This window comes from Electrophorus electricus, chromosome 19 (assembly GCF_041902795.1).
Source record: "Electrophorus electricus isolate QZ-2024a chromosome 19, ASM4190279v1, whole genome shotgun sequence".
NCBI lineage: Eukaryota > Metazoa > Chordata > Actinopteri > Gymnotiformes > Gymnotidae > Electrophorus > Electrophorus electricus.
The window spans coordinates 954,604-970,000 of record NC_137515.1 but is presented as its reverse complement, the minus strand read 5'-3'; the positions used below and the strand labels follow the sequence as shown (position 1 = coordinate 970,000).

Here is a 15,397-nt window from a genome sequence, read left to right as displayed (position 1 = left end):
AGTGTGTGTGTGAGTGAGTGTGAGTTTGTGAGTGTGTGTGTGTGAGTGTGTGTGTGTGTGTGAGTGTGTGTGTTAGTGTGTGTTAGTGTGTGTGAGTGAGTGTGAGTGAGTGTGTGAGTGAGTGAGTGTGTGTGTGTGAGTGTGTGTGCGAGTATGTGTGTGTGTGTGTGAGTGTGTGTGAGTGTGTGTGAGTGAGTGAGTGTGAGTGAGTGTGTGAGTGAATGAGTGTGTGTGTGTGTGTGTGTGAGTGTGTGTGCGAGTGTGTGTGTGTGTGTGTGAGTGAGTGTGTGTGTGTGTGAGTGTGTGTGTGTGTGTGTGTGTGTGTGTGTGTGAGTGAGTGTGTGTGTGTGTGTGAGTGAGTGTGTGAGTGTGTGTGTGTGAGTGAGTGTGTAAGATTAGTGTTGAAGGAGGTGAATAAGAAAACCAGAGAGAAGACGAGTGCGTGAAGCTGATGTCTGCTGACAGGACGCACACCAACAGCTACAAATTTCTGAACTACTGCGAAAGAGTCACTCACACTGCTAACTACCTGCAGGACGCGAACGCATCATACCCTGATTTACATACAAAGGTGTCTGGGAACGGAGAGAGAGATGGAGAGAAATGAAATTATGGGGGATGACGGAGGAAAGGTCAGTACCTGGCATCTGCTTCACTGTAATACTCTCTGGCTACGATGTCTTCAAACAGCTCACCGCCAGTGACCCTAGAGAGAGTAAACAGGGGCATGAGCAAGCGCTCATTACAGCAACGGTCACCTCTCCTCTGCGCGGGGCGCGATTTAGCCACCGCTTCAGCGCTGGAAAGTAATGCAGCATGCAACTGGTCTAAGACGCAGGGGTGACATTGTTAAATGGTCGTGTGAGTGAGTGCGCAATAATGAGAGAGAGAGAACGGGGGTAGAAAGGAGAGAGAGAGAGAGAGAGAGAGATAGGGATGGATGGATGGGGGAAATCCTCCAGAAGAGGCATCCCATAGCTGCGGGGGGAAGCCCCTGCTGCAGGATTCTCTACAGCCGGGTAGCCCAGCTCAGTTGCTATGGAAACTAGCTCTTCAGCAAAGGGGAGCGTGAGGGATGCTGTGGGAGCCAGGGGGGTGGGAGAGCCATCAGACATGCAGCAAGCCCAGATAGCACAGAAAGGCACATATGGCATAGGCCATGTTAATAACATAATGAACAGGCGCTTACAAGTCAAACAGGAGGTAGTGAAAGCCTTCCTCGGATATACTGTCATGGAGTCGAACTGGAGGAGAGAACACACACGAATGTATTATGTCTCTGTCTCTCTCTGTGTCTGTCAGGCACAGGCTGTAAACGCCCCCCATGAAAACGTTAGAGAGCAGACTGCGTCCGTCGTCGTGACAATAAGACGGATTAGAGTCGTGGAGGTTGCTGCGATAATTGACAAGGCTCGTATCCGGATCAGTGAAGTGTGCGCATGTGAGTGATGGGTTCGTGGAGGACGCTCACCAATGTTGGGGTGCTTGAGAAGACGACAGATTCGGGCTTCACGTTCGAGCTTCTGGTGATCTGGAAGGACAAGGGCAGTCAAAAGTCAGAGTTCAGACAAAGGGAGACACACAGCTCCACCAAAACTGTATTCATCTCGGAGGAATTCATTCAGAAATGTTGAAAAATGCTCAGAAACATTTGATAGCAGTTGGAAAGCTTCCACAGTCACAGCAAGAATCACACAGATAGCTTCCAAAAAAAGGATATTTTTTCATAATGTCATTTATAGTAGGAAATGAACGATAACCAATGATATAACACTATATGTTCACTTTCAACGTCATCTTGGATCTAACCAGAACAGAGACCTTCATTTAAAGAGCTTTTCTTTACAACATGTCTCTCCAGGAACGAAAGCAACTCCAGTGTTACTAAATAGCATGATATCATGCTGAACAGCATGGCTAACGTCCATGCGTTGATGGCCACACTCCTAGCCTTGGCAGAGAGACTCTGCCATGATGTGGCTCCGCACGCAGCTAGACTCCAGCACGTGCACAACCACATGAGCGCTGAGGTTGTTGTGGTGTAACTGTTCAGTCTGAGAAACCCTCGCTGATGGCCGCCTACCATGAATAAGGGTGAGGTTTCACCCAGCCTGTTGTCTGAACCTACAACATGCAGGACGTATGACGCGAAAAGACGGATGCGAAGCATGAGAAAAATAGTGCTGATAGCACATAATCACATGAACCCGTTACGTTGTTAAAGGTATATTAAAGATTTGGATTCATGCTTGATTAAAATATACCATTAATCTACCATCAACAAAAGTAAACGAATACATCCGGGTCAGTGCTTGCTGTCTCGGTCTCTGCCTCACTAGTGTGTGTTACAGGCAGGCATGTCCGTTATCACGCGTGCAGACGCCATTTATTAGGGCCGCTCAGAAATAGAGAGCGCAAGCATTCATAACTGATCATGCGCGCCCTGTGAAAGCCTCTCGTAGCCCAGGGGTGCCGACATCTCTCCTCCTGCTCAGCTGTGGATCTCCGGCACTAGAAACATACTGCTCCTCCTCCTCTGTGCTGCGGGCTCCACTCACTGTGATCTCTGATCAGCTTGCCCTACCTAAAACCCAGTTTGAGCTGATATAATGGAGCTGTTCTCAGAACAGTGAAAAGGGGATCTTTCATAGCAGATATAGGTCCTAACTGCTAATCAGATGGATTATTACAGACATACCAAGCTGTGCGTCTGGATTCAAGATCTAGGTTATGGAATCTAGAGCTTCAGAGCAGGCGATGGTTCAGTCAGTGGCTAAGAATTTTTAGAGCACTATCCCTAGTGCTTTAAATGTAACTGACCCAATATCTTCCTTTAGTGCTTTAGCGTTAGCAGTCAGGAGAGACTGGCTCAATCCGAAAGCTGGTTACCTTAAAGAAGCATGTACTGAGTCTTAAGAAACAATAAAAACTAAAGAACATTCTAAGATTAGCCAATTGTTTAGAAACAGCTGGCAGTCAGCTCAGAAGGTTTTTAAAAAGTCCAAAGGGAAAGAAAAAGTTAATTGTGTCTATTACATTTCAGGCATATGCTATATAAGAATGCCTTAGACTGGAGGAATGCGAGGAAGCGTTATTAAAGTTATTGTTTTACCTTATGTAAGTTAAGTGTAACCTTATGCTAGTGTATCAAAAAATGCTTCAAACTGGTACTGGTATAGTATCAGTCAATGTTTTTTTCCAAAGTTATTAACCATCATTATAAGTCAGCAAGTTTTATAGTGGTGAATCACTGTATGATTGTATGTAGTGACTGCAATTTAACCGTGTGTGCTATGATGTAAAATCCTTTGTCGTCACCCACTTAATACCTTGCCATTTAAATGGATATAATTGCAGTGATCATTCAACAAAAGGGTAAATGACAACTAGGCTGAGTTTGAACTTTGGCAACCTGAGCAGTAAACGAAGACCCATGGAGACCGCCGAGTGTGACGTCACCTGTGCATCCGTCAGGTAAGAACGGTCCATGCATCCAAACACACTGGAACTCCCCTGCAAACGTCGGTGACGTGAACACTTCTGGTCAAATCTGGGAAGCCTTGTTCAGGCATCAATTGCAAGAGACATGTAGTACTATGCACATGGGTCTACAGAGAGATGGCATGTGTGTATAGAGCCATCGAGCTATAAATACCCAGTAGATTATTGGTATGATAACAAGCTGTCAACAAACACAGTGAGGAACAAATCAAGTGAGCAAAGAGGGTTTTACAGGGAAACAGTGTGGGGCCACAGTATTGTTTTTTCTCTTTGGACTTCACCCCATATAAAATGAATTTTAAAAAATCATAAATAAAAATGTATTAGACAAATCTCTTAACCAAAGATGCAAAATACAGATCCAAAACCATCAAGGGGAGAATCGTGAAGTTCAGACCCCAGCAAGTCATGTACAGCAAAAGGAAACACAAATGTGCATGCAAACACACAAACACAGACATGGATGCAGGCAGATACGCAGGCACACACACACACACACACAGAGGAGGTCTGGGCTTAGACTCCGTACTCCCTGCTGTTTGGGCCTGCTGTCTGCCGCACGTGACTCATGAGGGAGGAAGCAGAGTGGGGAAGAGCCCTGTCTGACTCCAACCATGCAGCCCCTCGCCTGACGGGGGCAACACTTCCCAAAAGAACCCTCGTCTCCAAAATCCACCCCAACCAGGACGAATGATGTAACACTTTCATCTTCTACGGTCCCAGTGTTTATGTGTTAGTGCTTTTGAGAAACTGGGTCAGTTTTGGAAAGTAACTGAGTTCTTTGCGAGAGTACTGTCTCAGATTCAACACAGGTGTGGTCGAAAGAAATGGATGTCACTGCAGAGACCATTGCTTTCTGCTGAGTCTGCAATAATGGACTGTGGTACCTGTAGCTCCCTTCAGACAGCAAGTAGAACAAGGTGTCAGCAACACCCAACTCCCTGGATTCAACTCCCAGGCAGTACACAGACTGTAAAACTAATAAATGTGCAAGCGCTTGTACTATTATGGACACTGACAATTCACTGTTGGTTATGTTAGTCCTGTTCGGTTGCGTCGCTCCCAGAATGAACCTTGCAGATGGATATCCTGCACCCAAGGATCATAATAAATGTGGCTCACGGAGGCACCCGCTGACCTGAAACAAGCACGATTGCACAGAGTGGCATCTCATTGGTACTGGAAGAGCGTTTCATAGTCCTGGCAGAAACAAACACTGATCAAACACTTATTTTTATTAGTGTTTACCTCAACAGCACCTCCCTATACTAGAAGGCTGTCATGGCTGCTTTGGTGTTAGTCTAGTAGTGTTAGTTTAGCAGTGATAGTCCAGTAGTGTTAGTCTAGTAGTGTTAGTCCAGTAGTGTTAGTCTAGTAGTGTTAGTTCAGCAGCGATAGTCCAGTAGTGTTAATCTAGTAGTGTTAGTTCAGCAATATTAGTCCAATAGTGTTAGTCTAGTAGTGTTAGTCCAGCAGTGTTAATGCAGTCACACTCTTCAGCATGTGTGGCACTTTGGGGAAATCCAGGCCACTTTTATGGTGCATTGCAGGTGTTCCTGATGAAGGGGAAGGACCAGTTGTAAAAGATGCCCAAATGTGGTTTCAATTACATAACATGAGAATCCTAAATAAGTTCAATATATGCATATTTTAGCCAGCTGTTGTGCCAGGTCTCTCCAACCCCACCTGCCTCCCCCACCAGCCTGCAGCAAGCAACTGTCACAGACTTACTCCAGTTCCACTGACTACATTCTGCCCTTGACGCTCTAGGGAACTTAAACTCTTGATTGCTTTCTAATTAGCTTAACGCTGGTCGTTAGGGAACACCATACGCATGTACCAAGTGTGAATAATTGGTGACTTTTCAGTGTCTACATGTACTTTGCCAGAATTGTAAATTGGGCTGTCCTAATCATGGACTGAGCTTGTGTAAGGGTTACTCTGTCCAATCAGAACGCTCATTTTGCTTGCTGCTCCCACAAAGCTTGGTACTTGAACCAACAGATGAATATGAGCAATTGAATGAGCAAAAGCAAACTAGCAATGGACAGCTAGCCTAGCGTTAGTTCCCCAAGTCAGTATTGAAGGGCCATCCACACAGGACCGAACAGTTCCAGCGAGCCACATGCTCTGCGTTTATGGCGTAGCAGGCTAAAACAGTGGGAGGCAATCAAGTGTGCTCACTGGAAGGCTAGGACCATCCGCCCAAAATTCTCACCTCGAATCTGATCAGTGACTAGCTGGTTTTTGAGCAATGGCTTCCTTCATTCCATTTTTTCTGAATGGCATTGTTATTTTTTCGAATATTTACACTATGTTCCCAGGGACTTTAACTTGTTCAGCCATGAAAACACGTTTCAGATTGCATGTAACACTGAATTTGATGTCATCTTTTAGTTTTAAATCGTGGTAATGTATCTCTGCACATATCCGATTATAAATGCCGTGAGCATGAGCGTGTTCACACAGTTATGAGCTGAGTCACGACAGCCAGTCAGAACAACTTCCACTTGTAGGTACCACTTTGTTTCAGAAAATGACAATAACGGAGGCACAGATGGCAATCGGTAGGACAACACTGCAGTCTGGGGACATTGGTGTGTGTGTGTGTGTGTGTGTGTGTGTGTGTGTGTGTGTGTGTGTGTGTGTGTGAGTAAGTGAGTGAGTGAGGAAAATGCATCAGTTGGAATGCAGTTCTATGACCCTGAGCACCTGTGTGTGTGTGTGTGTGTGTGTGTGTGTGTGTGAGTGTGTGTGTGTGTGTGTGTGTGTGTGCGTGTGTGAGTAAGTGAGTGAGTGAGGAAAATGCATCAGTTGGAATGCAGTTCTATGACCCTGAGCACCTGTGTGTGTGTGTGTCTGTGAGAGTCAGCTGACTCCCATGCTCTAAGCATGTGGGGTTCACAGACACGCTGTGTGCAGTGTGCCAAGATGCCTTAGCAGCCTACAGGCTACCCCCACATCCCACTGCACACACACACACACACACACACACAGACTAACACCCTCCTGACTAAAGCAGCCCTGACACAGGCCTTCTCTGCAGCATGCGTAGCATCATCGCAAGCTTATTTTCACAGCCTAATTACGAAAACTGCCAGTGTTTTACACCTGTCTTGACATTTCGAAACTGAGCGTTTTGACATCTTTGCAGGCCCAGAAATCACAGAACTCATCAGCCAATCTGAATTCAGTTCAATTGGGTTAATGCACCTCTCGTTTTGGGGGAATTTTTAAAATCTAATGAATTCATCCAGACCATTGCTGAATTTCCACTGAATTCATTCAGATCATTGCTGAAAGGACAAATCAGTGATTCTATGGTTAAATACTGTACTTTGCAGGTACTGACCTCAGTGAATCTGATTATTGATATTTACTGGACTTTTTCACATAGGGGACTGAATGTTATATTTAATGCAAGTGCATTATCATTCATTGTGAAAACAAGCATCATAAATACTAATTATCTGAAATAGCAAATATCTTAAAACCAACCAATAATAAAACCAACTCAACGCTATAACCTCACATCATATGTCACCTACACACAATACCAACAAGCCTCCATTGTTTACCCAGCTGATCAGTTCTGTTTAGAGTCAAAGTAAATTGACTTTATCACCCAAATCTCCCAAAGCTGGCCAGGAACAGCTGGGTGTGCAGTCCTGGAGACCGTGCGGGCCATGCGAGTGTGAACGTGCGGCCAGCCCCCCGGTGCTCATCGCACTTTACCCACCTCTTGCTGAGAGCTTTTTGGTGTTGATTATTTTGGCAGCATACTCTTGACCCGTGCAAAGCTTGACACAGCGCCGCACAACTGAGAAAGCTCCCCTGAAGAAGACAAAAAAAGCAAGACAGACAATTTACTTGAGAGGAAACCTGCGTTCTGCACATACCAGAGGCAGAACGGACATGAGCACTCAGATCTAATGACATCAGTGTTTATTGCACAGAAACAAAATAGAACTAAAAGACACTGTTTCACATGATCACACTGCTCAAGCTCGTTAGGTATTAGGGCAGCCAATAACAGCCAGGGAGAATCACCTAATCACCTAAATAAACCTGAAAGAAAACAAAAAACAAAACAATAGTACAGGCAGCCTACAGTACCAGACCAAAATCCTACTGCATCTTTTTTTTCCCAAGCTGTGTTGAGAACAGCTTGCATAACAAAACCTGTGGGAGCATCCACAATAACTCCTGATGTCATCCTTCACCAGCTAATTTTAGTGCACCTTGCTGCTGCTGTACAGCCCTTTGCGCACATCTGGGCAGCATCCGTGCGGACCCTCTGGAATCAGCAGGCAGTCCTGGGATGTGGGACGCTGCAAGAGGAACACGCATCTCCACGTCGCGGCTGCCTGACTGTGAACCTCGCTCGTCTAATCTGACTTTAAATAAATGACTGTATAGAATCTATTGTTTCTCAAATCTGGGTCATAGTGGGGAAAAAAGAGATGAAGCAACAAGGAGCACATAGATGGAGGGGAAAAAAAGACTCTCCACAGCGGAGCTCCCTTTGCCAAGATGACGACCGGAGACGGAGAAGCCGTCACCCATCGGTGTAATGGCAAAAGTGGTTTTCATTAACGTCTCTGAGGAGACACTGAGCTTATTTAGCTAGCGGAATCCAGGGGAGTTGTGAAGAACATCAGCTACTCCGGCTGCATGAACTGGGAGGCGTTCTGGTTTCACTGGCACACAGTACAGAAAGGCTTCGTGCGATCTGCACTAGATCGCTCTCCTTACTTGGAGGTGGAGTATCCGACCTGCGGGCAGCCACTGGCACAGTCGGTTATACCCATGATACTGACACACTTCTGTCCGCTACACAGTTGACTTGGCTTCGACAATTACAAGAGCACAATTGAAATGATACTTGGTACTTGACCCAAATTATTCGTTTAATCTTCATAACACGACTGAATCTAAACTTTAATTTGGACACCAGTCTTCAGATGTTGCCATAGGACTAGGTTGCCTATTTAATAAATAATATCTACGCTTCTAAGAAACAGCGTTTCTATTAATACATGTTCTATTTCATCTATTGTTAAATGTGAGCTGGACACATATAGCTGATCACGGACATTCCCTGGAAATTAGGTTACAACCCCCGCGCGAACACGCGAGCGCGTCTGTGTCAACACTTTAAAATGGCAGAATTCCAACCTGCGGAGAAATAAAGTGTGTTTTCAATACGATCTGTGTTATGATCCGGAAAACGCTCAATAAAAAAAGCGTTCAATAATTTACAAGAATACGGGGCAAAAGAATCGCAACACTAAGAGAGGGGAGGGCGCGAGCTAAATAATTAGCTAACGTCAGGCGCAAGGCATGCTTCTGCACGCGGATTATAGACAGCAAACAGCCGCGCGCTTCTGAGCGCTCCAAATGCCACTTCAGCAGCTGCTCTGGCGTGATAAAGCAACTCTTTCTCTAAATAAAACGCCAATGCCGATCAAAGCTGAACAGTAATTACAACTCCTGCAACTTACTCTATCATACTCAAGTAAAAGCAAGTTTATCTTATTTGAAGTGTTCTTCAGAGATCCTGTCAAAGTGAACTCACTGTCAAATTTTTTACGGCGCCCTCTTAAATGTGAAATAAGAACTAACGACTGAAGCTATAATCCAATAATGACATACCGCTTTTATCTTATCACTTCAGAGAAAACACGAAATGCTGTCTTACTTTCCGAGCTCTTCATAAAGCTGATATTCGTCAGTAAAACGTGTACAGGTTGTCGTTGCCATGTCTCCCCTCCTTTGCTTGGTTCGTAGGCAATCCGAACTATATTCCTCCACGCACTACGATAAGGCGCTATAATAATACTACAATACAGTACAGATATGCACCCGCGTGAGGGATAGGTTCACTGACAAGTAAGCTTCGCCGCCTTCCCAGCCCCTCACTGAATATGCCGTCCAACTGCAATACAGTTGTTTTCTATGGGACGCCAAAAGGGCCAACCTGAGACAACATTCAAACGCGTCATACTTTTGATTTGGGTAATGTATGGTTCTATGACACCTTTTACGCGTTAAGGTATGCCGCAGTTATTGAGAAAGCCGTCAAAAATGCCAGAAACATGTAATATAAGAATTTTTTAGCAAGGTAAATTATGCGTTTTGGCGCTCCATAATATGCCTAATTTATGACATTTTTGTAATAGGGTATGAGCTCCACCTGCTTGTTTTGATAGCCAATACATTTGAACATCGTTCAGCCAATCAGGGTTGAAGAAGATCATGCCAGACCAATTCACCACATGCGTAATAGTCTGAAAGAGGAGTCCCATCTTCTTATACATGACTTTCGTTGTTAATTTTTAATTTTCTTTAGTATGTGTATTAATAATATTCATAATTTTCAATACTATTAAAAACTATTTAAAAGAGAAAAAGAAGGTGTTTATCCAATAGTGTCTAATATGGGCACCTGTCTAATATAAATGAGTAAATTAGCTTGTGTAAGCACATTAATAATAATAATAATATAATAATAATAATAATAATAATAATAATAATAATAATAATAATAATAATAATAATAATGTCACTTATTTAACCTATTTAAATTATTTCACAACACTAAAAAGCTACTCATGCTCCAGAGTCCATGTGTGTAGGTTTCAATGGAACATGACATTAGATTCTTATAGTTATCTTTAAACTTGTAAATCTCATTATTGTTGTGTTTAACATGAAAACCAATGTCTCCAAGAGTACTATGCTATCTTTCACTGAAATACTACAAAGTGAATTCTTTAAACATTTTCAGATAACTTACATTTTATTTTAGCTGATGCTTTTATCCACAGCAACTTACAACTATGACTGAGGGTTAAGGGTCTTGCTCATTGGCCCAACACTAGCAACTGGGTGATGTTTGAACCAGCTACCTTTGGACTACTAGTCAAGTACCTTAACCACTGAGCTACCACTGCCTCTTACTCACAGAGTAACTCTCAGGGTAACTCACAGAGAAACTTTAATGTGAAGAAAATTTGGAGAACAAAAGGTGTTACTGGGAATATATCAGTATCAAAACACTTACAATAGTGTTACTGGGAATATAGCAATGTCAAAACACAATAGTGTTACTGGGAATATATCAGTATCAAAACACAGTAATGTTACTGGGAATATAGCAGTATCAAAACACAATAGTGTTTGGCCTTATAGATGCACAATGCACAATACTCATGCTTAAGACCGCCATCTGGTGGCTTTATTTTGTAGATAATTGGCAAATTAATTTGTGCAAGACCTTACAAGTGGCTGAATATACAGCTCAAGAAAAAATAAGAGACCATTACAAAATGATCCGTTTCTCTAGTTTTACAATTGATGGGTATGTGTTTGACCAGGCTGAGTAGTTTTGTTGTATTCTATAAACTACTGGCAACATTTCTTCCAAATTCCAGATAAAAATATTGTATTTTAGAGCATGTTTTTTATGAAAATGACTAATGGTCAAAATAACAAAACAGTTACAAAAATTACAGACCACAAATAATGCAATGAAAACAAGCTCATATTCATTTATAAACAATACAGTAATATTTCAACTTAAGATGAGTCAAGAAATCAATACTTGGTGGAATAACCCTGCTTTTTAATCACAGCTTTCTTCCAGCACAGTTTTGTAAGCGGCTTGATTCATGTGTCCTTCACAAAGACAAATCTGCCCAATTCCAGCCTTGCTGAAACACCCCCATATCATCACCGATCCTGCACCAAATTTCACAGTGGGTGCAAAACACTCTAGCTTATAGGCCTCTCCAGGTGTCCATCTGACCATTCTGTCTAATCATTTGTTGCACAAAGCTGAAAATTGCACTCATCAGAGAAGATGACCTTACTCCAGTCCTCTAAGGTACATTCCTTATGGTCTTTCGCAAACTTCAGTCTGGCTCTTCTTTGCTTCTTATTGATGAAGGGCTTTTTCTAGCTTTGCACAACTTCAGCCCTGCCTCCAGAAGCTTGTTTCGAACCGTCCTCACTGTGCAGTTCACCCCAGCTGCTGCATATCATTCTTTTTGTAGGTCACTTGACATCATCTTATGGTTGATATTCGAATGAGGTGGCGATCATCACGGTCGGTAGAGAGTCGTTTTTGACCTTTGTCAGTCTGTAGCTGTTGTTGTCCCATGTGTTTGCTGCTTGACCTTGTTCTTATGAAATTTTCAAGATGGAAGCATTGTATCCCTCTGCCAGTAAAGCGACAATTGAACCTTCCTTTTCAACTCTTTTGGCATGGTCTGCAGCTGTTTTTTGATTACACTTACTTTTTGGGTAGTCCTGGCACTGCTTTTCCCATCCAGCTGGATTCTGAAACAAGAGAACAGTGATGACAGCAGCAGAGGTTTTTATACTGTTGCTCGTTAGAATAGAATTTTGTTAAGGTGATCACCTATTCAGCATCTCATTAATGCACTTGAATGGAATGGCTGCTGTACATGTGGGGATATGGATTTAAGAAAAAATCGGAGTGATCTCTTATTTTTTTCCGGAGCTGTATATATATTCATGGTCTAGTATATCACAGTGGGTTTTCAGTGGGTTTTCATAACAGATAAATAACAGATAAATGCTAATAAAGGTCCTTTGAGATTTACAAACTAAAAACCTTTGGTTGTAAATGTCAAAGTGCCATCTAGAGGACATTTTAAATGTAATTGACATGATTGTTACAATTATAAATGAATATGTCAAAGAATACTTTCTGCAGGAATATGGGAACAAAAACGTAAAACATCATGTTTCATTGCAGGGGTACACATTGTCCCCAAGAAGGAAACAATCTACTTTAATCACATTGCAGAGAATATGTAATTATGAAACAAATGACAGGAAGTTGCCTACAATGTAGCATGACATAGCTTATTATCTTGATGGTTGAGAAAAGCAAGTATATTATGAAATAAAATCTTAAAATTGAAGATCATAGTTCTGTTTTACTACAGAAAGGGCAGTAATAGGAATGTGAGTCTATGCAATCTATAGGAAATGTAAGATTCATTGTAAGATTGGTGGTTTTAAACTGCACAAGCCACACATACACACACACACACACGCACACACACACATAAAATTCCTGTTTCACCCTTAATTTATTTTTCCTTACACTCAGGCCTTTTACCAGAGGCCTGGGAGTTTGAGGGTACACAGTATTTTTGCTGATCCAAGGATTGTGTTCTTCTGGACTGAGACCAATGTCAGTCCTGGGATTTGTTGGTGCCACTTCTCCATCTTAGGGGCCACAGCCCCATGTGACCCCATCACTAGTAGAACCTTGGTGTTAACCTTCCACACTCTCTCCATTTTTCTTTTAGTTTCTATTTATCTATCTGGATCTGGTAGGGCCCACAGGATCTTAGTCTTGTTGTTCTCCACCACTCTCTGCAGTTCTTCCCATTTTGACTTGAGGATGTCCAGCTCATATTGTATATGTTCCTGTATAAGATTCCTGCCTCTTGGTTGTGTTCCTGTATAAGATTCCTGTCTCCTGGTTGTGTCTCTCAGTTTGTGCTTTCCTTGTCAGCATCTTACATTCCATGTAGGGGCTTATCCTGTCATGGCACTTTGTCTGTTTCCATGGTGACCATGTCTGCCAACTGACTGAGGCGGTCCCTCATCAGCTCATCCTTGGGGGCCATTGCTTTGATGTATTCATGGATGTTTGCATTCAACTGACTTTTGAGGACCTGCCTTACCCTATAGAAGTACTTGGAAGTTGGAATCCTTCTCATTTCTACTTCATGGGTCTCATGTTATTGGAGAATCTCTATGTACACTGCCTGGCCAAAAAAAAGGGTCACACACGTCCAACATTTAGTTGGACTGCCTTTAGCTTTGATTATGACACGCATTCACTGTGGCATTGTTTCCACAAGCTCCTGCAATGACAACATTTATTTCTGTCCAGAGTTGCATTAACTCCCCCCCCCCCCCCAATATCTTGTATTGATGATGGGAGATTTGGACCACTGCACAAAGTCTTCTCCAGCACATCCCAAAGATTCTCACTGGAGTTCAGGTCTGGACTCTGGTGGCCAGTCCATGTGTGAAAATGATGTCTCATGCTCCCTGAACCACTCTTTCACAATTTGAGCCCAATGAATCCTGGCATTGTCATCTTGGAATATGCCCGTGCCATCAGGGAAGAAAAAAATCCATTGATTGAATAATCTGGTCATTCAGTATATTCAGGTAGTCATCTGACCTCATTCTTTGGGCACATAACGTTGCTGAATCAAGACCTGATCAACTGCAGCAACCCCAGATCATAACACTGCCCCCACAGACTTGTACGGTAGGCACTACACATGATGGGTGCATCACTTCAGCCTCCTCTCTTCCTACCCTGATGCGCCCATCACTCTGGAACAGAGTAAATCTGGACTCAGACCACATGACCTTCTTCCATTGCTCCAGAGTCCAATCTTTATGCTCCTTAGCAAATTGAAGCCGTTTTTGCTGGTTAGCCTCACTGACAAGTGGTTTTCTTAAGGCTACACAGCTGTTTAGTCAAAATCCCTTGAGTTCCCTTCGCACTGTGCATGTGGAAATACTCTTACTTTCACTATTAAACATATCCCCGAGTCCCATTGCCATTTTTCTACGATTTGACTCACATGTTTAAGTGATCGCTGATCATGATCATTCAAGATTTTTTTCCCACCACATTCCTTCCTCAAAGATGATGTTTCCCCACTGTCCTTCCACTTTTCAATAATGCGTTGGACAGTTCTTAACCCGATTTTAGTAATTTCAGCAATCTCCATGCATGCCAATAATTTGACCCTTCTGAAACAGATGAACTTTTTTCCACGACCACAGGATGTGCCTTTCGACATGATTGTTTAACAAATGAGAAGCTACTCACTGCATCAGTTCGGGTTCAATAACTTGTTGCCAGCTGAAACAAATCACTCATGCAGTAATTTTCCAATGGGAGGCTCTTACCTGTTTGCTTACTTAAATCCAAGCAGTGACCTTCTTTTTGGCCATGCAGTGCATTTATAGCTGTCCTCTAGATCTGAAGTTCCACTCCCTCTGTCTTGATCACTTTTCCTTTTTTCACTCTCAGCAGCCCAGACTTTTCCAGCCTGATTGACCTGTGTCCTTCCTGTAGACCCTGGTCAGCGGATCAGTGAGCCAACGTACCTTTCCATCTTGGTGTACAGTTTGATGTAATCTATGTACAGGAGGTGGCTCATGGTAGTTCTGCACCTGAATCTATACTCATACTCTTATTAATTATCTGGCCCAGAGGATTTAGACCTGTGTAGAACAGCAATGGGGACAGTGCATCTCCTTTGCAAATACCTGTAATGTCTCCACTCAGAACAAGCGAGAGGCAGAATGCATGTGCAGGGTGCAGTTTATTAACAGAGGAAACACAATTCCGAAGGGAAAACACATGAACAAGGGTGACAACAATAATAGCAGGCATAATACAGACTTACCAATATAACCGAGGAACTCAAAGGCAAACACAGGGTACAGATAACCAGACTCAGATGAACATGGAGACAGGGAGAACCCAAACATGGACTGGAATGAAGGAACAGATGACGGGCAGAGAAAACGAAACCAAGGAACAGAACAGACACGCAAAGGAAAACAGACACAACCGGGAAACTACAGAAATAGGGGTGCCAGTGGGGCAGCCATTCCTTACAATACCATACTTTATTGTCACCTGGGCAATTACTTTTGGCTTCTAGTGTTTTCTTACAGTGTTCCATTAAGTTCTGGATAAAATGAAGACACTTATGATCTTAACTTTAACAATGCTAGGCATTCAGGTATCCAGATGTGTGGCATTTAGTTGTATGCTTGTAGTTAATCCAGGCAACATTTACGTTAATCTGTCTGG

General features: G+C 43.0%; 1 protein-coding gene across 40 annotated transcripts in view; it reads right to left on the bottom strand.

The window, feature by feature from the left end:
* camk2b2 (calcium/calmodulin-dependent protein kinase (CaM kinase) II beta 2) overlaps positions 1–9,436 on the bottom strand; it is a 37,648-nt gene extending 28,212 nt beyond the window's left edge. For 22 of the 40 annotated variants that reach the window (XM_081702673.1, XM_081702676.1, XM_081702685.1 and 19 more), the window contains exons 1-5: positions 9,203–9,436; positions 7,241–7,335; positions 1,472–1,531; positions 1,190–1,244; positions 641–706 (exon numbers count right to left, since the gene is read on the bottom strand). In XM_081702673.1, coding sequence (XP_081558799.1) covers positions 641–706; positions 1,190–1,244; positions 1,472–1,531; positions 7,241–7,335; positions 9,203–9,264 — 338 coding nt within the window. In that variant the 5' untranslated portion in view covers positions 9,265–9,436. Of the gene's footprint in view, positions 1–640; positions 707–1,189; positions 1,245–1,471; positions 1,532–7,240; positions 7,336–9,202 lie in introns of those variants that run through there. The other 18 variants (XM_027019999.3, XM_081702695.1, XM_027019871.3 and 15 more) reach the window with 3 other exon arrangements.
* Between the last annotated feature and the right edge of the window lie 5,961 nt (positions 9,437–15,397).